This window comes from Gallinula chloropus, assembly GCF_964237585.1.
Source record: "Gallinula chloropus genome assembly, chromosome: 2".
In the NCBI taxonomy this organism is placed as follows: Eukaryota; Metazoa; Chordata; class Aves; order Gruiformes; family Rallidae; genus Gallinula; species Gallinula chloropus.
In genome coordinates this window covers 92,364,645-92,387,321 of record NC_140086.1, presented here as the reverse complement: position 1 = coordinate 92,387,321, position 22,677 = coordinate 92,364,645, and the positions used below count along the sequence as shown (strand labels likewise).

The window sequence follows — 22,677 nt, the reverse complement described above, 5'->3', positions numbered from 1 at the left end:
GGCTGGGAAGGATTTCTGTGGGGCTTGCTGGACAAAACGCCTACAGTGTCACTGTCTGCAACAGCCCTGAGGATCCTTGCTACTCCTCCCAACATTTTACCTCTCTTGCTCAGACTTGGGCTTTTTGTGTCCACCACCCCTGCTAATGAGAGTACCAAGGGTTGTACCTCAGTGTACCACCTCTGCGCTCTGAGCATGCACAGAAATGATAAAGCAATGGAAAAACAGGACACTTAAGTGCATTCACATCACCTGCACAATACACCCCCCCTCAAAAAAAAAAATTTAAAAAAAGTTTTCAAAGGCTGGAAAAAGATCTGGCAGATCAACTGTCCTCCGGCTATACAGAGAAGCAGATGAAAATACAGATGTCCCAACTGTGACCAGCAGGTACATAATTAAGGGAACACCACACAACAGGCGCTTAATTTATTCAGGTGGCGAGGTTAACAAAATAAGCTCAGGGGACGAACACGGCACAAGCAGAATCACGTAAAAAACGATGAAAAAGCCAGTCAAGATGAATCACACGTCTCAGTCAAATATAGGAAAGTCTGCTTGCTTTAAACTCAATTGTAATTGGTTTCCCCTCACCTTCCAAAAATGTATTTGAAAAGGAAAACAGCGTTTATGGCGTAAGCTAAACCACAACCGCTTTATTCATCTGTTGTTTCAGTTTTTCCTGAAGGCTTGCATTGAAAGACAAACCCGAGCCACGTATGCTCAGCAGCCTTTTAACACGCACCATGTTTGATGAGAAAGAATAAAGAACATTACAGTTGGGTTTCCTAGAAAAGGACATCACAAAAACTGCAGAACAGCATCATTTCCGCTGACTCCCCTCCTGGGCACCACTGGGCAGAGTTGGCTCACCCCTTGCTCCAGCAGCCACCCAGGGATGCGATGGGGATCTCACGCACAAGAAGAATCTTTTAGGACAGAGTGTGTGCCTGTGTTCTCAGCACTGTCAGTTGGCCTTATAAAGATGGCAAACCCCTTGCCCCAGCAAGCCTTGCCTCTTCCACGCAGCTCGGCTCTCACAGCAATGAGGTGCCGTTTGCTAGTGTTTACACAGGCCTGAATCACGCAAACGAGGGAAGATGGAATAAGAAGTAAAATAATCAAAAGCTGCATCAGCAAGAGCTGCGCTTTCATCCAGCTGAAAACATTATTTTTAGAGAACTAGAATCTCTTACACACCGTCCTGCACATTCACTTGCCTGCAGAGGCCAGAGCCGGGACCCATATGAGTACCCCTCTCAGAGATCCAGTTTGTTTCTCCTGCCCCCAGGGCCTCCCCTCTCCTCTTTGCCCACTAAGTCAGGCACGTGTAGCCAGCCCAAGCCATCAGCTGGACATGACCCACCCACGACCAACAGCAGCATTTGCTCTGACACTGGCAGCATCTTCCAAATTTTGCTGGTGATTGTATCCAACATTTTAAGTCAGGGTTGGGGTTTTTTCATTAGTTTCTTTTTCAGGGGTTTCCCCTGTTGAGCTTCACATTAACTTCAGCCTCCGATAACTAAGGTAGCTTTCACAAACCATCTGCCTCAAAAAGTTCTCTGGTATTTTTTTTTCTCCTCAAGTACAGCTTGGGTTTATTCAACCAGAAAGACCAGAAGTAGCAATGTGTACCCTTCATACCACACATAGCAACAGGCAAATACTCTGCAACCCAGCCAAAAATCGCTTGAATTGCTGGATAATTGACTGAAAGCCTTGAACTGAAATCTGGGCTGGCAGATCGCATGTGATCCTGTTGAACGTTCCTCTCCCTTGCTTCTTTGCATCCCAGTTGGCCTGAATGCACCCTCGTGCTTGGGGGAGCCCTGCCCGCATCAGAGAACAAGGCAAAACCAAGGGACAGCTCTGCTACAGCAGCTCTGACACTGAACATGGGGCAGGTAGCAATGGGACAGCGATAAGGTGTATCCTTACCAGGATACAGGTGTATCTCTCCACCAGGAGACAGTGGTAAAGCACCAGCAAGGTTGGGTGGTTTTTCTGGATTCAGGAACAAAATCTTGCCTGCATAAAATTGTGACTTGACTTGACTCTTCCCCCTCTTTATCTTTGGGAACTGCTCCTGACCTCAGGTAACTTCCTGCAGGAAGAAGGGTTGTGGTGGGACAAGAAAACATGCGACATGGAGACAAGCCATGAACCCCAGGAAGGGGAGCAAGCATCTCCTTCCAGGCCGTTACAGCCTGGGCTTGGTAGACAATCCCTAACCTCAGGTTTGGTTTGGTTTGTAATTCCAGGTTTTGCTGTCCTTACTCCTCAAATAGCATCAGTGAAATCTAAGCAACCTTGAAGACACTACAGCCTTTTCTCTAGGCAACTGCTGCCTCTGCCATGAGGCTGTCTTGTCAGCAGGAGAAACCTCAGAAAGCCACTGTTTGATATCAAAGCATTTAAGATTTTTTAATAGCCCTTCATATTCTTCTGTAGCTTGTAGAATTTTAGTTTTAAGTTACCAAGCTTTTCTAAAGTGTTCATTTAATCATGATGCATCTCTTTCTTTAATTGCTGAGAGGACTTGTAGTACAAATCCCAAGTTTTCTTCAATCTCAAGCTGGTACAGTCCAAAGCCAAGAATACATATGTTGCTTGCTGGAAAATAAAGTGCCCTTGATTCCTAACTTTATTTTGGACAGTCCACTCCAAGTTACTAGAAGCCAAATTCAGTAGTGAGAAAATATATATAGCTTCAGCTGTTTTGTGTGGGTTTAAAGTAGTATTTGCTTTATGAGTAAGAGATTCAATAATGCATATATTTACATAAAAATAGTTTTGACATTTAAGTTAACTTCTTGCCAAGCTGGTGCAAAAATGGAAATGTGAAAAGCATAAGCACAGAAATAAGCCCCTACACTGCAAGACTGCTATTTACAGGTAATTTTATTTTTTTCTTGGCAATAAGACCCGAACAGTATGTTTTATAGCAGTAGACCTAGCCACTCCAAGTCAATTTAGTCTTTATGGCAAGTGGCCAACTGACAGTTTGAGAATTAAACTACCCATACCAGCGTATACTTGAGCAGGGGTAGCTGCAAGGTGAGTTTCCAAAACCTGGGCCACTGATGGGCCCCGTTTGTGTTCCTCAGTCACAACAAAATTCATGATAGCACAGTCCAGTACGCAGCAATAGGAATGCCCATTTGCCAAGCCCCAGGAGGCTTCTGAAGAGGGTGGCACCACCACATGTGTGGAGTGCCCCAAATGGCTATGAAACATCCAGAACTTTCAAACCAGAGCTGTTCAAAAGAAAAAGACTATCTCATAGAAGATGTTAATATTACAAAGCAGATGTAGATCTGCAGAAAGAGATAACCTGCCAATTTTGGGGCTTTTAGGAAGCATGTTGAGGCCTCTGGGACAGGTTGGGTGGCGGAGAGCCAGTAGCTCATAGAGACGTGCCCTGCAAACTGCAGAGCCCAAGGCAAACCCCAGAGGAGCCAAAACTTCTGTCTCAGCTTCATAGCCTCCCAGAAACACATGTGCAACCCAGCTGGCCAAGGACCAGGCAAATCACCTGTCAAAAGGCCACAGCTTTGTCAAAAGCAAACCCTTCCATGCAGCACGTAGACCTTGTTAACTCAGCCATCCTCAAGACATAATGTACATACACAAGTGTGTTGCACTGAAGGATTACCTAACAGCTCCTTCAACGATGAATCATACTTGGTGATGTATATTCCATTTTAACCACTCTCTACTCCTTTCCACTTGAACCACCTAGCTCCTTTAGCCTCCTCTTTTCTTGAGCCAAGGAGGAAAAAAGAAATCTCCTTAATGTTCTTTAATGTTAGGATCAGGGATGTACAATATGACACCAGGCTCGTTACTTAACTGCATTGTGGGAAGCTGTAGGAGCCCTAATCTGCTAGGTCTGGGGTTGACCATGCAGCAGTGGGTGAATAATTGATGCCATGGACAGAGGTGGTTGGAAGCTGGGTTTTCTACTGCAGTAACCAAGAGCGTGCTTTACTTCTTTTTTCCCCCAGAGCAATTAGGCAGCTCAGGAATGTCAAATATATAATAACTGGGCCACAAGACAAATTACAGTGTAAGTGCTGCTGCTTTGCCAATGACCTAGCAAGCTTGGCCCTGAGGTTTCTCATGTTTGAAGCCTTATGTCCCATGTTCAGTATTGCTGTATTTCTACAGACATTTTAATAAAGACAAATGACAGGCAAACCTACCTGCACAGATTCTTCCTATATAAATATATATATATATAAGCAAAGTAACAACAAAGCCTGGATGATCAAACCAATGATGTAATGATATGAAAGAGAGAAATATAAAATATGTACATATACATTCATTAAGCCTTTGGTCACAGATTCAGACCTTTTTTGCAAAAGTTCGTAACAACTGGTTCACCAATTCTTCAATACTCTGTCTCAGCTGAACAGTCTGGCAATTAAAAAGCCATTTTTACATTCTAGTTACCTTATGGCATCATAAATAGATGAAAATACATAAACAGAAACAATTAATCAGAGCTGAGGATAGGTTTGATCCTTACTGCAGCCTCATATGTTACATATTTTTTCTGCCGTGATCTCACTAGCAATGCATCACTGTTTTTAACCACTCTGAGCACTGATTCTACACTCAGCAGCTGTGTTTGTTTACAGGGCTAGAAATTTGCACAGGACAAGTGGACTCCATCCAACTGAAATTTTTTTTGGCATTTTCCACTACACTTCACAATATATTGGTCCTCATAGTCCAATTATGTATTTGCCACTGACGCTGGCCAAGGAGAGTGCATAAGCAAAGATGATGCGTGCTAATGCTGCATGGGGATGCTTTTTACTGCTCCAAACACGGGCTCCCTAATTAATAAGCATGGTTCAGACACTTGTAGCCAGGGAAGTCCACTACTACATTGTCCATACTTTTTTCACAAGGAACATAAAGAATGTCACCATAATCCATCCTGTGTTTCACACTCTGCCAGGTCACTAACAGCGATGAAACGTAATGACATTTTATACTTAAAGAGACCTGCCAGTGCCCTTCACACTTTTAACCAAGCTCTCAAAGCCAATTCTAAAACACTGTAAACCAAATTCAGATAAGTCAGCCCTAAAATTGTTCTGCATTTCAATATCCATACACCTCTTCACAGTTGGGGGAGGGGGGGGGAAGGAGCGCTTCTGCATTACGTATTTCTCATCTCCTTAACCATTTCCTTAGCAGAGAGTTGGCGGATGCTTTGTTTTTCCCCTGTCCCATAAACAATTAAAGAGGAGTTACTGATTTCACCAGGGCATGGCAGCAAACACTCCTGCCCTAATTCTCGCACACCTGAAGATAAATAGAATTTTAAATGTTTGTGCTAATTATTCAGAAACTTTTTGTAAGTGACCCCAATTTGTGCCAGAAGTCACACAACAGACAAACACAGCATGCATTAAGCTGTCGTTTAGAGACCGTTTATGTCTTCCACACAGCTAAAAATACTCTGGTTCCATCTTCTAAACCCTATTATACTGAAACTTCCAGACAGCCTCCTAGGTAGCTCCCGAATCCCTGTATTCAACCGATTTCCCCAAGCAAACGTCCACAACTGTCTGTTAATTCACCAATGAACCCTGATCAGGAACCTCTCGGGCAGAACAAGGTTAGAAGCACTACAGCACTTGTTGAAATACATGTTTTCTCTGGGGACCAAAAAAGCCCCACTTCCAGAAACATTTCTAGGGCACTGTGTTTCTGAGAGACCGCTTCTCACTATTTTTAACTTTGCTGGACGCAACAAAGTCTGTATTTCTCCGATAATTTCAAATAATAGTGACAATGATGTTCTGACATGGTGTAGATGCATGAAGAGCCCTGTCAAAGTAACGTATTGCACTTTGCCATGTAATTATGTTATGTTGGAGCACAGCGTTGGAAAACTTAGTATAATCATTAGCTGAGCGCTGAATGTTTTGATTGTCAGACAGGTTGTATATGATGCAAATATATGACTCAGAAATGATTTCACATAAACATTTTGGTAACAGTAATCTGACTCATAACCTCCAACATAGAAAATAACAAGCTGCACAAAACATCTGCACGCTCCCAGCAACCCCAGCTTGTAACAACCTTCACGAGTCTCACAGCACAGAGAAACCAAAGGGTCCCTTCCCACAGTACCCAAAATGGAGAGATGCTGAAAATCTACCTCCCCAAAAAGAGTCACTTCAGGACCAAAAAAGGCTGCCGTACCCTGTCAGAGCGCCATCATAGTTTAAGCCCCCTCGATAGCCTGCCCAGTGGGCATTGCTTGGTTTAGGTCCACATTTAACGGATAAGCTGGGAGGAAGGGTTTGTTGCTATTCCACCCCAAAGCTTTGCCACGTCAAGTATGATACAATACACAATTCATCTTCTATTTATTTTCTCATTCATTAGGAGATGGACAGCTTCTTTCACAGCCCCCTTCTGAAGACAAATGTGCAGTCTTGAGTGACAAGGAGGATTTACCGTCTGTTATTTCAGAGGAGGTTTGCCATGTTTATTCTGGAAAGTGCCATGAATTAATGAACTATCTCTTCAAGCCTCACTGAGTCTGAGCTGCCAACTTTCCGGCTGCCAGAAGCAACAGGCTGTTTTGGGACCCCATAAACGGAGACTAGCGATAGCAAAAGTATCAGGCAGACCCAGTCCCAATAGCTCCTGAAACATAAAGGCGGCATTATACTGACTTCAGTCCTTCCATTGTATTTTTATGCAGAGTTTCTCAACAAAGCTATCAGTTAACTTCACTCAGCAGAACATATGCTATTAGCTTCCCTGCGGCATGGACATTACCATTACCATGGAGGTTACCAGAAGTCAACCCAAACCTTTAATAGGCTCTCCAACAGTTTCAAGTTAAAAATTGTTCTGACCTACAAACATTTTCTTTTTTACTATTCAGCTCCTCATGGATTCCCACTTACACCCATGTACGAGAGTTGTGTCAACACATGGGTATAACCAATGCTTGCCCACACACTCATGCTACCGCCCACCATACCCAGGTGTCATCTACACCATTTCACTGCTGTCTTGTAAAATCCATCACTTAGGGCAAAGAGCAGATACCATATACAAATGGAAGTCTGGTGAATAGTCGTGTTCAGGTAGCACCCAGGGAGATGGGAGGTGCTACCTGTGTTGAGCTGTTTGCAAGCACATCAGCGGAGCTGTGTCCCTAACAGAGTTGCAGCAGGCAGGGGTCATGTAACACCACTAAGCAAGGTTCAGTAGCAAGGAGGACTAAAGAACTTGCGGTCTCCAGCTGACTGATGCTGCAGCCTGAAGAAGAATGGGCTTCATGGAGTAAGATCCTACTGTTCCAACAAATCCAGGATCCACTTGGGAGCCTGCTGGGACAGTAATACAGCACGTGGTTTCACGGTTGAATGACAGGAGTGGAAACCAGGGACCTCGTCACAGCCCCCATCCAGTCATGCTCTGAGAGCTTCAGCTTAGCCATTTGGAAAATTAGCATAGTAGTAATTTACGTTCATGGGGGCTCACTGTGAGAGATATCAATGCTTACAAAATGTTCTGAGTTCCCAGGTAAGATACAGAGCACTGTCCTTGTGCTGTCTAGTAAGTATCAAGCATTACACATCCTGCAGAATGGAATATTTTTGGACACGATGGCTGCTGCAATCATTGAAGTATAAAAGCTATCACATGCAAGAGAAGACACAGACATATCCAAGTGAAAAATCTCTCTTGTAGTGTGCTAAACAACAGTCTTTTCTCCCTGACTATCTTCCACAGCATAGTAAGTTGGAACTTCCTTAAATATGAGAACTTTTTTTTTTTAAACATCTCCCTTTTTTCTTTGCTCCCTTCCCCCTCTGTCTTTTTTTCTTTGTGGGTAGAAATAAAAAAAAATAAAAAAATTTGAAAGGCGAAGCCAAGAGATTCACAATCACCAAAGCCTGCAGAACATACAGTGAATTTTGGCAGGACATGCATGTTTATCCTTTTCATATGCTGTTTAAATTATTTTTTATAAACAAGTCATTATCTTGCATAGCCACTGCTTGGTCCCTTTCATGTCAAAGATGTTTGATGTTCCAATAATTAAGCAAAAAGGGTCTGCTTGCTTGAAATGCAGTCTCAGGATGACGGTTTGCGGGCAAGAGAGTGTGCTGCTTTTCTGAAATGAAGGGTTTCTTCTCCAAGCTGTGCCATGAAGTTGAGCACCTTGATTCAGCACTTAGAGATCAAAGCTTTGCGTTGATATTCAAATGCCAACTTCACACCAGGCTTAAATTTTAGAATTAGGCACCTCCTATTTTGCACCAAAAATCACGCACAGCCTAGATGCACACTGCAGTGAAAAAAGCAGATTTAATAGCCAGGGCCACTTCCAAATTGATCCCATCAGCTCATCATAAAGTCGATGGTTAAAAGTAAGTACATATCTTCTCTCTTATATCTAAGATATATACATCTTGGGTATAACACTTAGATTCAGGATTTTCTTCTTCTTTTGATATTTAAAGAGCCTAGCTTCTTATGTATCTTCACTGGAGATATTCAAGATCCGCCTGGACGCCTGAGTGATACGTCCTAGGGAGCTGCTTTGGCAGGGGGGTTGGACCCGATGATCTCTCAAGGTCCCTTCCAACCCCTACAATTCTATGATTCTATGTCTCTGTACAGCATCCCTTGCTGACCACTAGAGATGCCCGAGACAGTTTTGATCCCTGACCCTTCTCTCACTGCTGGCACACAAACGTGCTGAGGAACCAGGCCTAGCATCACAATGAAGGCACAGGTATATTAAAAAGCTTATAAGGCCTCTTCCCACACCAAGAACTGTGTTTATCACACCTGAGCTGGATCACACCACCGTTGTGGGCATAAGAGGAAAAAAAACCATGAACAGGAAACCCAAGATAAGCAACAGAGAAAACGCTTCCTCCTTTGTGGGTGCAGAGCACCTGGCGATAAAGGACCACTGCTTCGACCTCTACTCATCTAGATCCAGCCAGGGGGAGCTTGCCCCTCTGTGACACGAGAAACTAAAACTCTGACCCCTTCTTTATCCCCTGCTTACAGAGCCTTTAGCACAGTTTGAAAAACACAGAAGTTAAGCTGCAGAAAGTGCTCATGTCCAAACAACTTTTATTACAGCATTTACAAAGCCAGGGGCTGACAAGCCTTTAGCGCCTTGTATGTGCTTGTTGCCATTCAACATTTTTTCCAAGTCACTTGGACAATTTTATTCCTTGTAGGAGGACCAGGATTGATTGCTTACAGCTTTACTCTCCCAGATCTCTCTCTCAAATGGTCTGGAGAGCCTAGGAGACAAGGACACAAGAAGGCACGTCTATTCCACACCAAAACTACAGACCCTTTCCTTCCTCCAGCACCTCTTGGCTTAGGGGTGCGACCATCACAACCTGCCCACAAACTCCAATTTGTTCTCATTTTTTTTTAAATGCTCCTTGTTGACTGGTGTGGAGTTAAACGCCTGTGCTTCAATAGACATGATGTCACCCCTCAGCCCTTGCACAAACAGAGTGTCTAATACCTTGAACATATGTGGCACACAAATGCGATACAGTAAATGACAAGATAAGAACACTGCCTCTGCGCCTCCATACAGTGGTACCCCCCATCACGAACACTGGTGTGTCATCTTAAAAATACAGCGTATTTTACAGGATAAAATTACAGATAAAAGAAGCTGCAGTGCTCCATTTGCCACCAGTAAGATTTTGGTTTGATCAAATACATTTACAAAGGAGCTTCAAACAGCCAACCCATCCCTCTTTCATACTGCAAGTGACCATTAAAATACATGGAATAACACATCTTTGGAATACTGTTTGAAAAAACACTTTCTCATTTATTATTGGGAAATTTGACTTCTCCGGAACAAGTGTTAACACTGTCTTGATTAATTTGTAAAGCTATTCAAGCCATGAAGTACATCTGCACGCTGAGTATATTTCAAATACTGTGCTTCTGTTTTCATTTTCAAAATGTTTTTATTTATACACTAATATTTGACCTATGAATATTCCAAGTTTATATGGAGCCAGCTGTTCTAAATTCTGGTTATACTGAGCGTTCGTGCAAAACATCAGGTGATATCATTGGATATTTTTAAGGGGAAAGTTCATAGGAAAGCAGTTATGTATTCTTGTGATTAACACCACATTGGATCAAAACAGTCATGTCTAGCTCTCTGAAAATACAGCTACTGTTTTCGTTAGCAGAACACTTCAGCTCTGTCTACATTATCCTTTTTTGCCAAAAATTCCCACTGTTGCTACCACTGGTTCAATTCTGTCATTGTGCTATGATGAACACTGCAACGTAGAACAGAGAGAGCTGCCGGCAGTGCTGTCAAAATCTTTATGCCCTTAGCCACAAAACAAAAAATAACTCCTGCCCAAACAAAAAACAACAAAAAAAAAATTCCCCTCAAACCAACCAAAAAGAAAAACCCAAACCACCCACCCCAACTATCCACCATCCCTGTTCCTTAGACCAGGGGCCCAAGTAACTGACAGTTCAGGAAACACCAGCCCCTACCCGTAGCACATTTTATGAATCAAAGACTAGCACAATGCATTAAACATCCCTGCAATCCCATGGGGCCTCCGTTTTTTTAATTAAGCTTTTTCTGTCCAGCAGCAGCTGCAGCCTCGTGCCCTTCCCAAAGCCACCACCTTGGGAACCTGCCCTGGGTGCAAAGCCCCTCTTTGGGGTGCCAGCACTGGCCTCCCCTTCTACAAGGGTGGCAGCCACACAGGGAGAAGCTTGAGGCACCACTCCTCATCCTTTCTGCAAGCCACAACTGGAAAAAGAGGGGAAAAAAATAACCCACTGACTTGTTCTCGCACACATCCCCTTGGCCTGCTGGAGGATCCCAGTCCTACACACCCTCACCACATTTGGAATCACAGACTGGTTTGGGTTGGAAGGGACCTTAAAGACCGTCCAGTTGCAACCCCCCTAGCATGGGGCTGGCGGGGGGCAACGGGGTGGGGAGGGGACATGACACACCTTCTACTAGACTGGGTTGCCCAAAGCCCCATCCAGCCTGGCCTTGGACGCTGCCAGGGAGGGGGCAGACACAGCTTCTCTGGGCAGCCTGTGCCAGGGTCTCACCGCCCTCACAAGGAAGAGTTTCTTCCTTGGATCCAACCTAAAGCTACCCTCTATTTAAACCCACTGCCCCATCAAACAGGGAACCTAGGTATGACCCAACGTCACCCTCCAAGAACCGGGTGCCTAGAGAAAGATTCTCGGGTTCTCAGCCTGTGTCACCCACACACTGGGGTCTGACGCCTGCTAAAACAAATAGGAATCTCTCAGCCATAAACCCTTTTTCCATTCAGGTGATCCTGTTTGGTCCTTGTTTCACATTGCTATAGAAATGGCCAAACAGAAACACTAGGTGACTCGTAGATGGACTGTAATTCAGAGCATTACTGTGCATCTGCTGGGATACAGCAGAAACACACAATGGGACTGTTTATATCTCAAGTAACTCATACCTTCCTCTAACCCCCCACAAGTTAGCAATGAGGCAAGACAACTTCAAAAGAATCATGCCTCCACAGCATGGAAAAATCTAACCACCACCTTCTTTCCACCTAAATAAAAAAACCACAACTTAAAAGTTTATATTTACAACTACAAGAGAGAGCATCCCTGCCGTGATACGCCAGGCTGGACCCAGCACGGACCCACAGCTCCTCAGCAGAGGTGCTGGCTTGCAGCCAGAACTCCTTGCTGGAGCTCAGCGCAAAACATCAGCGACAGAGCTGCCCAAGGGATTTTCTGATGAAGCCAAGTTCAGCTGGAAGATAGTCACCAGAAGAAACCTCTTTTTTTAAAAGAAACTGTTTGAGGAAAAGAACCAAGAAGGCTGCTTTGATATCCAAGACAAAAAAAAAAACCCCAACCAACAACCACCCCACCACCCAAAGCCCACACCTGGGTTTGTATTTCAAAATGCAGCTTTTTAGGTTTTTTTACACATGTAAAATTTGACTCAAATCAATCAAGACTGCCCTGGCAATACTTTTTCCAATTATAATCACTTTTTGCTGGTTTTGTTGTTGGAAGTGAAGCTTTTACCCAAATTTAAGACAATGTACATTTTTAAGCTCTGTGAAAGCTTTCACAAAAATCGAGACTAGTCCTGCTAATACCATGTGGTGCCATTCCAGCAGCCTAGTCCAGATAGCACAGACCTGGATAAACTGCTTACACAAACATGACCCTCCAACTCATTTCAACAGGGCACATTTTGACCAGCAGCTTCTCCAGGAGCTACACATCTTCCAGAGCTTCTGGCCAACAGCAGAAGGATGACACCAAGTCGCTCAAATTCGCAATCCAGAGGAGCTGTGGACTTCTAAAAGCAATGCCAGGCAGAGAGCAATCAAAGGACCACAGCAGACCATGGGCCGTTTCTTTAATCCCATCATCAGCCAGCTGTGTGCTAGCAGGCAGCTTGCAAGCGTCGACCAGTTCAAGGAGATGACATAAACGAGAACCTTGAGCTGCATCAGTTGAAGAGCAAATGTAAGGCTGCTCTCTTGACACTTGGGATCTGTCTTGGCATCGAAGCCCAGTATACAAGGCTTGGCAGAAGTCGGTAAACTCATTCCCATCGTCAGCATCATGATTTCTAACACGGGCCCGCTCTGGACACACGTGGGGGACGCTGCTCGCATGCCGAGAGCGCGAGGCTGTACACAGCCAGCTGGCAACACAGCCAGATCCGCAGCATCACACACTCCGGTTATTCCCTGTGAGTAGATGTCTTGACCTTTGCAACATGTGGCCAAGAGTATAAACAGATGGGATGACAGTATGAATGGTACAGTCCCGTCAATACAATCACGCAACGGCCCTGATACATCTTCCTTGCCTAAATTCATCTCCCCTGACACCAAACACGAGAGCAGGAAAAAGACAGGTGGGCTGATCAAATCCTTCAGACGAAACAATTCACCTGCTTGAGAAATGCAAGTGGGGATGCTGGGAGCATCGCTTCCCTCCTGCAAAAAGCCAAAGGGAGCGAAGGCATACTGCTTGCACTTAAGCACTTGCCATGGATTTCTGCAAGATCATTCCTAGAAGGAAATCTGCTAGGTGACGGCTGCCAAAAAGATGAAAAGCCTGTTTGGAAGACATCACATCCATAAGTTGCTGCTTTACAGGCAAGGGGAGAGAGAGCATTTGTACAGCGAGCCCTGCACTGACCTCCACGCAGCTCCCCTGCACAGGGAGGGAGCACCCTTGCCCTGGCAGATACTTGACGTCTTGAAGGGAAGATGGGGTTTGCCTGGAGTTTTAGGATTCAAAGATCAAAGAAACTTTTCACCATGCTCCCAATTCGAATCACGTGTAAGAGCTTCAGGGCTGCCTGGCAAGCAGCTGAGTTTCCTCCCCATCCTCTCACCTTAAGTACTCCTGAGATCTGCATGGGTCTTCTGACTGAAATGGGAAAACCCTTTTCTAAAAGTACAGAGACAATGATGAATCCAGGCTGTTGGTCTGCCACAAAAAGGCACAATATTGTGGATAACCAGGCGCAGCAGCCCAAAAGCATACTTTTTATGGTGCTTGTCCCTGGGGAATTTGATGGGTTCAGAGTTTTCCTCCATAGCTATCCAGCTGTCAACAGCCCCAGATTTGGGTCATAGCAGAAACCCACAGAGACTGTCATTGGATTCCATGGTTTTCCCTGTGGGGAGCAAGTGGGTTTTTTCCCTTGGCATGGATGCCAGGATAGAAGGGCATGGGTGAGGACCAGTTAAGTTTCATCCCTGTTTTTACACAGGATTGCTCTTCATTATACAGGGAATAATTCTGACTGCAATTGAAGTAGCAACATCTTCAAGAACTTTGTTTCTCCTGCAACACATGGCACACCCTGCTCTTTGAAGGCATCGCTCCCAAAGAGGGGCTGGAGAGCAGCTCCCCTTCACATCAGCACTGATGAGCCGGAAGAGACAAGGGAGACTTTGGATCTGCCAGAGCCCCCCAGCCCTAATCCGCAGTTTAGTTTAAGCCATGACCCCTCTCTCTCCTCCTCTCTCTCCTCATCTCCTAGCACTGGGAAGAGGGGGGTGCTGCAAGGAACTCGATACATCCCTCACTAAAACAGCCTTGACAGCAAAACATAGGGATGCTTGCCTGCATCAAGCTGTCAATCCAGCATCACTGCCTCAAAGATGGATCTCTGCACCAACCCCAGGCTGTTTTGGGAGGAGAAAGAGGAGATAAATCTAACTGGTGCCAAGAGGAAAAGTACATTAGTGAAATAGGAAATGGTAATAGATGTTATTTTCTCAACAGCTGCAGTGTCAAGAGATGCCAGTGCTATGTTTCTATCAAGGACCTTCCTGAAGAAGAGCTGAACAGTTTCATGAGGACACCCATTGGCCCATGATGCACACTGCCCCCTCCCCCCCGCCCAGCACCACAACCCTGCTGCACAGCCAGTCCCTTGGCACAGAAGTTCAGTACCCTATTTGGTCTGATAAATCCCAAAGAGAGAGATCTAAAACCCAGATGTTTCCATCTGCATGAGATATCCAGACTTCCTATGTGGGAAATGGAAAGAAACAGACACTTTCAGGCTAGTGAAAAAGCCTGAAAGAGACACTCTTATGATCATCTTCCCCATCTTTGATAGGAACAAACACTTATTTTCTACTCCCTGATTCTGCTCTCGAGGTGCTTTGTAAAAGAAAGAGTTAAGCATCTCCTAGAAACCCTGGACACCTGAAGTGCCCTTACAGTCAACCCCTCTGGAAATTATCACTGACACCTTGCAAATCCATACAACAGCACAGACACCACTAGATAGACAAGATAAATCCTGGACTCTGCACTCTGAAGACCAATGTCTCTCATCCTCCTTGTAAGATGACAAATCCCTGTGTCTGGAGAACCTCCACACCTCTGTTCCTGTCTCTCCCAGGAATAATCTTTGAGCCTTGGTCAAGCCTATGCTGCCTCAACCATCTGAAACCTCACCAAAGGCCCTCAGCTTTGCAAGATCTCAACATGGAGGACCTGTAGCCTGAGCACACATGGAAGCACAGCCTTCCCCAGACAGAAAGCACATCTGCTATATCCCCAGACCAGAGGAATACGTATGTTGGTCAGGAAGGGCTGGAGCACCAGACATTTAAAAATCAGCAGTGACTGCAAGCTACTGACTCTTTTCGGGCTACAGGGATGGAAAAAATTAATGTGCTTTTAAAAGAACATCAACACCTGCAAGCCTTCAGGACAAAGCAGGACTTCTCCACACAGCTGACCCAGATGACGGCTTTGCAGTACAACGAGAAGCATCATCGAATGTCTGCCTGGTTCTGGGCTGCAGCAGAAGCAGTATAAGCATCTGAAGGCAGGTCTCTGTGGCCACCCGTGCTGACTTCACGCTCACACCTGTCTTCAAGGCACCCTGCACCAGGTATACCCATGTGATGCTGTACGCTCCCGACCCTGTGAGAACAGCACGGGCCCCTCTTTCTGTTAAACTCTTCGGTAGCTGACACTTCAGTAACAGAAGGAGAAGTCTTTAAGGTTGAACGTGGACAAAGCCCTTCAGAAGCCAAGTTTAACCAGCAGAAGTTATTACAGGTCTGATCACGTGAAAAAAAACCCAAATAAAAATATTGTGTCAGCATCTGCTTATAAGGAGACTCCAGCTGTGGGTCTGCAGGGTTGCTTGGCATATGCTTCATTGGAACAGTCAGTGTCCTTGAGGTCAGGAAGGCTTTCCTTTCTGCTGCAATCTCACCAGTTCTTGCTGCATTTTCTACACTATGTCTGACAAGCCACCTTGATAGATCGCAGGCTGGCCCTGTCCATCACACCTTCACTTTCTGTATTGCAGTATAACCTTAGGCTTCCCCCAGTTCTCAGGCACAAATTACAACTCAGTGGCCAAGTAATACACCTGTGAAAGACCCCAAAAAATTTCTGCCATGTCAGAGGAGCTACAGAAAACAGCCGGACAGCTGTTCGGACTCTGCCCGTCAATTTGCCAACCTTCTGGTAACAAACAATCACGTTAAATGACATTATGGTTTATGACTCGGAACTTGGAAGTCGATGAGAAATTTCTGCAGTTGATTCATACTTCCTGAGACTCATAACTAGCATTTCAATCGCACTATTTTACTACATTACATGAAGAATTTTCCTTGTTGTTACATAAGTGTCTAGGTCCAAATTATCAGAAGTTATTTGAATCATACAAATGTTTGGGGTTTTATCATCTTCAAAAGAAACAAATACCTTCAGACCTACTGGTCTCCCAGTACTTTATAAAGCAGGGGGCTAAACACCTTCTAAAACACCACATGCTCACATCCTTCCCTGAAATCGGCTCCTCTGGGAGCCTCCCAGCCCCTTGCAAGCACCTTGCTCTGCATCCTTCAAATAAGATGTGCTACAGCGATTACTTACAGACAAATACAGCTGACACCATGCTTAAATTCACAGCTCCAGATATAGGTCCTGAAAGTCCCCAAGGCAGCAGCTCTGTGTTCTCAGAGGACAGGGAGGTTTTGGAGAGCAGGGAAGCAGGACCTAAAACCCATACAGTACTCCCACAACTCAGGGGCTGAGCTAGACACAGACCACACTGTGTCAGACTTTGCTGATGGGCAGTTTCAGGATGTCTCAATCAAAAAGGATCAGAGCTGTGAGACGGCAGTACCACCCAACACCTACCCCCCCAAGCTAATTCCAAACAAGAAGGCTAAGACCCTGACAGGTACTTCCACAGTACATGGAGCCCGCGGGGCTCTGCACTGCTGCAAGGGATGCGTACCCCAGGCAGTCCAGCTATGCCCTGAGGAGTGGCAGTCACCTCGATTGCAACGTAGACAAAACCTTCCCAACAACGAGCGGCAGCACAAGGGCCTGACCCACTGTGGGTATTTCATCAGTAAATAAAATAAATTTAAAAGTCTCACAGCCTCGGGGACTCGAGCTAAAGTCGTTCCAAACACATACAACATCACAGGACGAAGCTACGGAGCACATCTACAAGTGCTGGTAGCCTCCTGCAGCAGTGACAGATGACTGCTCTAGATGAGGAAAAGCACAAGTACTTGATTTAAAAAAAAAAACAAAACCAAGCAGAAACAAACACAAAACCAAGCTAAGCTGTTCACAGGTGTAGTAGTTCTGGCGAGCAGCTCTGGAAGCACTAGTGAAAAGACAGTTTTCAGCTGACTGGCTAAGACACTTGAGCTTCACAGGAATTCCCTAAAAAAAAAAAAAAAAAAAGGAACTGCAATTTGCCAACTGAAATATTTTCGTTCTCCACATTAGGCTGAGTCTAATTACACTGTTTCCTTATAATTGCAGCCTAGTATTCAGGGCTCCTTCAAGTAAAAAGCTTAATGGCTTTCCCACTGAAACTCCCACCTCGGAGCCCTTCGCATCAGTAACATGCTGACAGCACGATTTGTTTGAAGAGCAGGCTGATGCCTAACAGAACTTATCTCAAGATTTCTACGCGATACAACTTTCTATCACGTTCCTGGACTCGATCACCAGAATATCCCTACGTGGAGTCACGTACTCATCACCACGCTAGTTCAGAACGCCTCAAATAAAACAAAAAAATAAATTTAAAGTGAAAAAGAGGAGACAGGGACAGCGTGGGGTAGCGTGGGACACTGTGCGGGTCAGCACAGGACACTTTGTGGGGCAGCCCCAGGGGCATCAGTGCCCTGCTTGGACCTTGCCTTGAGCGAAGGCAGCCTGCGCTGGCTGCAGCGCGGCCCCGGCAGCCCCGGCTCCCCAGGACGAGAGCAGGGTGGGCTTCACCCCGAGCCGCGGGCTCTGACCGCTACCGTCAAAACGAGGACAAAAAGGCTATTAAGGAAAAATAATAATACACCCTTTTTCTTTCTTCCGTCCCCCTCGGGGTTTGCGGTCTGGGGCGCTTCTTATTGTATTTTTCACCATTTGGAGCGGGGTGGGAGGGTTTGCCCTTCGCCGCAGCGAGCTGCCCTCCTGGCCAAAAACCCCCGCAGCCTCAGGCGCGTCCCGTCCGGCAGACCCCCCGACCCCGCCGGGCTCCCCGGGGAGCAACCGCCCGCCCGCTCCTCGCCCCGGGGGAAAGAGCGGACACCCGGGTCCCGCCGGGACCGCCGCCCGCGGGTGCCCGGGCTCCGCGGACCCCGGCACTCACCCAGGTTGACGAAGCTCATGACCATGTCGGCGTCGTTGAGGAAGGCGCTGTCCTGCGAGCTGGGCAGCGGCGGCGGTGCTGGGGGCGGCGGGCGGCCGCTCCGTTCCGCGCCCGCGTTGCCCTCCGCGCCCTCGGCCAAGGCGTGGTAGAGGTCCAGCATGAAGCGCGGCGCCGCCGTCAGGCGCCCCGGCGGCGGGGCCGGCGGCTCCCGCGGCAGCGGCCGGGGACGGTGGGGCAGCCCCAGCACCGAGAGTATCTCCCGCTGCATCTCCCGCTTCTCGTGCGACTTCAGCCGCCGGTAGAGGAAGCCCGAGGCGGCGGCAACGGCGGCGGGTGGCTGCGGCTCCCCGCCCTCCGCGGGCAGCGCGGGCTCCGCGGGGCGGCAGGCGCCGCTCAGCAGCGCCCAGCAGCAGCACAGCCAGGCCAGCCGCCGCGGCATGGCGCTCGGCCGGGCGGAGGCAGGCGAGGTCCCCGCTTCCCCCTCTCCCCGGGGGCTCCCCGCCGCCCTCCAGCCCTCCCCCCCGCGGCGGCGGCTATCGCCCGGGCCGGCGGGGGGCAGCCAGGCTAGAGGGGCTCAGCGCTCGCCTCCGCCGCCGCGCATGGCCGCCCGCGGGGACCGCGGTGCAAGCCCCCCGTTCCCCCCCCCCGCCGCCGCTCAGGTGCGGCGGGGCCGCCCCCCGGCCCTGCCCGGCCGCTCAGTTCGCCATGCCCCTGCCCGGGGGCGCCGCGCCGGGTCGCGGGGTCTGCGTGTGGAAGGGGAAAGAAGAAGGAAGAAGAGCGGCAAACTTTCCCCCCTGCCAGGGAGCGAGCAAGCGAGCGGCTCCTGTGGCTGCAGCCCCGGTCCCCGCGGGCTGGCCGGAGCGGGGCTGCTGGCGGCGAAGGCAAATCACCAGCGCGCCCGCCTCTCGGCGGGGCGGGCGGCCGCTCCTCCGGGGCGGGGAGCGGGCGAGGGCGCAGGTAGCGCGGGGGCGGGTGGGGCGTGGGCAGCGGGGCAGGTTAGGAAGCGCCGGACCCGTCGGTTGCCGCTGGTTCGGTGCGTTGGAGCGACGCTCCGCGAAACAGCCACCCCAAGCCCCGCGTCCCTGCTGGCTTCCTTCCTCCTTTCTTTTAAAAAGAAGGGCTTCGGCCACCCCCTCCTTCTCCCAGCCCTTAGGCTACCCGTCCCGAAAATAGGTGGTGGTGCGCAGCCTCTTCCAAAGCTGCAGAAGCCTGGCCGGTAATGTTAAGGGCTTACAGCGTCCTGCGGCTTTTTCTCCGGAATACCCTGCGCAGCCGAGCACGGGGCGTGGGTAGATGGCCGGCTACAGGTACCCCCTGCCAGCTCCCATCGATGAAGTACCAATCTGCACTGTCAAACGAGTTACGCTGCTATTAAAAAGAAAAACAACCCCAAAACCCAAGCGACCCATACGGTAAAGGTCTAAGGTTGCAGCTCTGATCTCATAAACCGAGAAGAAAACCCACCCAGCGCTCGCAGTAACGCCTGTCAGGTTGGGCGAGAAGCAGCTCTTCCATGTGCCGTGCTCGGGCTGGGTGAGTGAATCCAGGCTAACCCCTCTGAAACTGGTGCCATTGCTCTGGGTTTGAACTGGGGTAATTTCATAGGAGTTGGCCCCGAGAATAATATCTGGACCATTTGAAGTCACTGGCAAAATTTCCATTAACTTTATTAGAATCAGGATCTGGCAATAAGCTCGTACTCAGTTTCCCAGAGACACAGCTGAGCCTGTTTGAGACAGAGTATGTTATTTTCAGAAGTGGAGGTTACACCACCGAGCACTGGCTGACACAAAAGCAGTGTTACAGATGGGTATTTTAACTGCACCCATCGAGGAACACTGCAATACTGGGTATTTAAATCCTGGGTTTGGGGGGAAAATGCCAAAACAAAACGCACCTTTAAGGAGTTTTGAGCATGGATATCGTAGGGGCTGGAATGCAGGCTATGGGAGTTCCTCTTACAGCTCTCCTTTTTTTTTTTCTTCAGTTTGTGAAGATACTCAGAGTTTGGAAGTGAGGGTGAATATGACAGCACAAACCGACACGCTCCCTTTGCTATTCCAGACTCCATTACCTACACAAAAGTGGTTGGCATCATCCCCTCAGGACCAGGGAAGGCAGCGTCCAGGGAAAGTTTCATTCTGCTGATTCATTTACCCACTTTTCACAGCTTAGTGCAGTGGGGCTGCTTTGATTAGATGTGGAGAGATCTCACTCCCAGAGCGGCAGTGTGGCATCCCACTGGGGAAAACCCATGCTCTCCCAAGGAGAGGCCAGTGCACAAGCTGTCTTGTGTGTCCCCCCCAGCCCACCAAAGAGGGTTTTATAGGCGCCTTAGGAGGGATGTCTGGAGGCTGGGAGGAAGCGCAGGATCCCTGATGTCAGTGAAGGAGATTTCCCAGGCAGATACTTAGCCTGCAGGTGGTGGGGGAAGAGAGCAGCCGCTTCTGTGCCACTCACTTCCCAGCCTCTGAGCCTGTTGGGATGTAGTTTATGTTGCTGTCTCCAGCAGAGCTTTGTAGCCTCCGCTTCCTGTTTTGACAGCGACAGAGGGAAGTGGCCCATTGTATAGTTATCTCTGAAGAATGAACTCTTCCATCTGAAGTGTCCCCAGTTCCTCTTGAAGTTGGGCAGAGATGGTGCACATTTAGCAACAGACAGCACTAAACTCCAGTTTCTGCTCCCCCGATGCTCAAACGTGTACCACCTATACTTTTTTATTCTGAAAGAAAAATGTTTGAAATAATGCCATTCACATAGGGGTGGATGCAATAAACAGCAGCTGTAATAACAGCTGGCAGCATTTGGGCATCTGAGTTTGATGCAGTCTGCGCACAGGGACACACAACGAACCTTCCACTGCTCCTTAAGGTAACCTCTCACGTGCAGCTAAGAAGCTCACACATCCCCTAGGAAGTCATCACATCTTTTGTTAAAGTATTCTCACTTTTTCCAGCAGTGTTTCCCAGAGATGTATGCTACTTATCCCTGGAAATGCCCCTTGCAGGTAGATGTGGATGCTTTATGCTGGGTTTCACCTCATGTTACCAGACCTAGGAAAGCCACTGTGTCACTCAGCAACTTGTGAAGGGGTGAAAGAATTAGGTCTTCTTAGGAGGTCACCTACACCGGCAGATTTCAGATATTCATTCCTGCTACCTGAAAGGGTAAGTTCCTGAAGAGGATTTTAAGACTTTTGAGGAGAGGCAGATAGCTGAGTCTCTGAAGGAGTGCAATGGCTCTGTGTTTGGCAAGAGCATCAGGCTGCCAAGAGTTAATGAAGCGCATACTGGCAGATATTTTTTTTGCTCGCTAAGGAGCCTTCGCAGCACACCCGCCATCCAAACCTCTGTGGTAACATGTACTTTCACTCAGACTTTCCTTTCACTGTCGTATCTTCAAAAAATGCCGTGGATACAGGCTTCTGGGTATCGTTCAGGTCATCAGATTTCCCTGCTCATGACGGACATCTGGTGGCAAAGCCGAGAAATTCGGGTCTGTGCCCCGAAGGCTTCCTTGCCCTGGCAAGTTAGCGATAAAACCAACCCCTTTTCTTTTTCTCTTAAATAAAACCCCCCAAAACAAACAAAACCAAAACAAAAAAACCCCACACGCAACCACAACTAGTTGACAGAGGTCTCCTAGTTCCCCCAGAAAAATCCCTATTTAATTTTCTGCCCATAAGCTTTAATTCCAACCCTTATTCAAAGCCCCACACCTGCTCAGTGCTTTGTGGGGAACACGCTCTCATGAGCAGAGCCCGTACCCCACAGGACCCCCAGCCCAGGATGTGGCGTGGTGCCAGTGAGGATTAACTGTGGGAGTCGATTCCTTCTGGCGGTGCCAGTGTTTAGGTTGTGCGTGCTTTAAAAGCCAGGCTGCCTGTTTCTCATGGAAAAAGGGTTCACAGGGCTTTCTGGTGTCTTCACTGAGCGAATCGCTTCTCGCTGTCAATTTATGCAGAGGTTGTGAGGAGCAGCTACAGGCACAGCAAAGCACTGAGCCTTAAAACACACCGTGTCAGCTGTATTCGCCAGGGGGGTATATGCAAGGCCTTTGTCAGTGTAGGCCCCTAGGTGTACAACTTCCCATGCAGCAGGGTTACAGGGCTCTAGCAGAATGGTGTGCCTTGGGTTCGACTTTTTTTCAGGACTGATAGTATACTTTTCACAGAATCACACAGAATCACAAGGTTGGAAAAGACCTTTAAGATCATCAAGTCCAACTGTTCCTATCCTGTGCTAAACCATATCCCTAAGTACCTCATCTACCCGTCATTTAAACACACCCAGGGATTGTGACACAACCCTCTCCCTGGGCAGCCTGTTCCAGGCCCCGACAACTCTTTCAGTAAAGAATTTTTTCCTAACATCTAATCTGACCCTGCCCCGGTGCAGCTTTGTGCCATTTCCCCTTGTCCTATCTCCTGTCCCCTGGCTGAAGAGACCATCGCCCACTTC

At 47.7% G+C, this 22,677-nt stretch overlaps 1 protein-coding gene across 1 annotated transcript in view; it reads right to left on the bottom strand.

Annotated features, from left to right (window-relative positions):
- Nucleotides 1-18,656, bottom strand: part of BMP6 (bone morphogenetic protein 6) — a gene marked incomplete at both ends in the record, with an annotated part of 92,650 nt that extends 73,994 nt beyond the window's left edge. Inside the window, one exon of the mRNA XM_084260405.1 lies at nucleotides 18,218-18,656. Within this exon, the coding sequence (XP_084116531.1) occupies nucleotides 18,218-18,656 (439 nt within the window). The remainder of the gene's footprint in view (nucleotides 1-18,217) is intronic.
- Nucleotides 18,657-22,677: the final 4,021 nt, after the last annotated feature.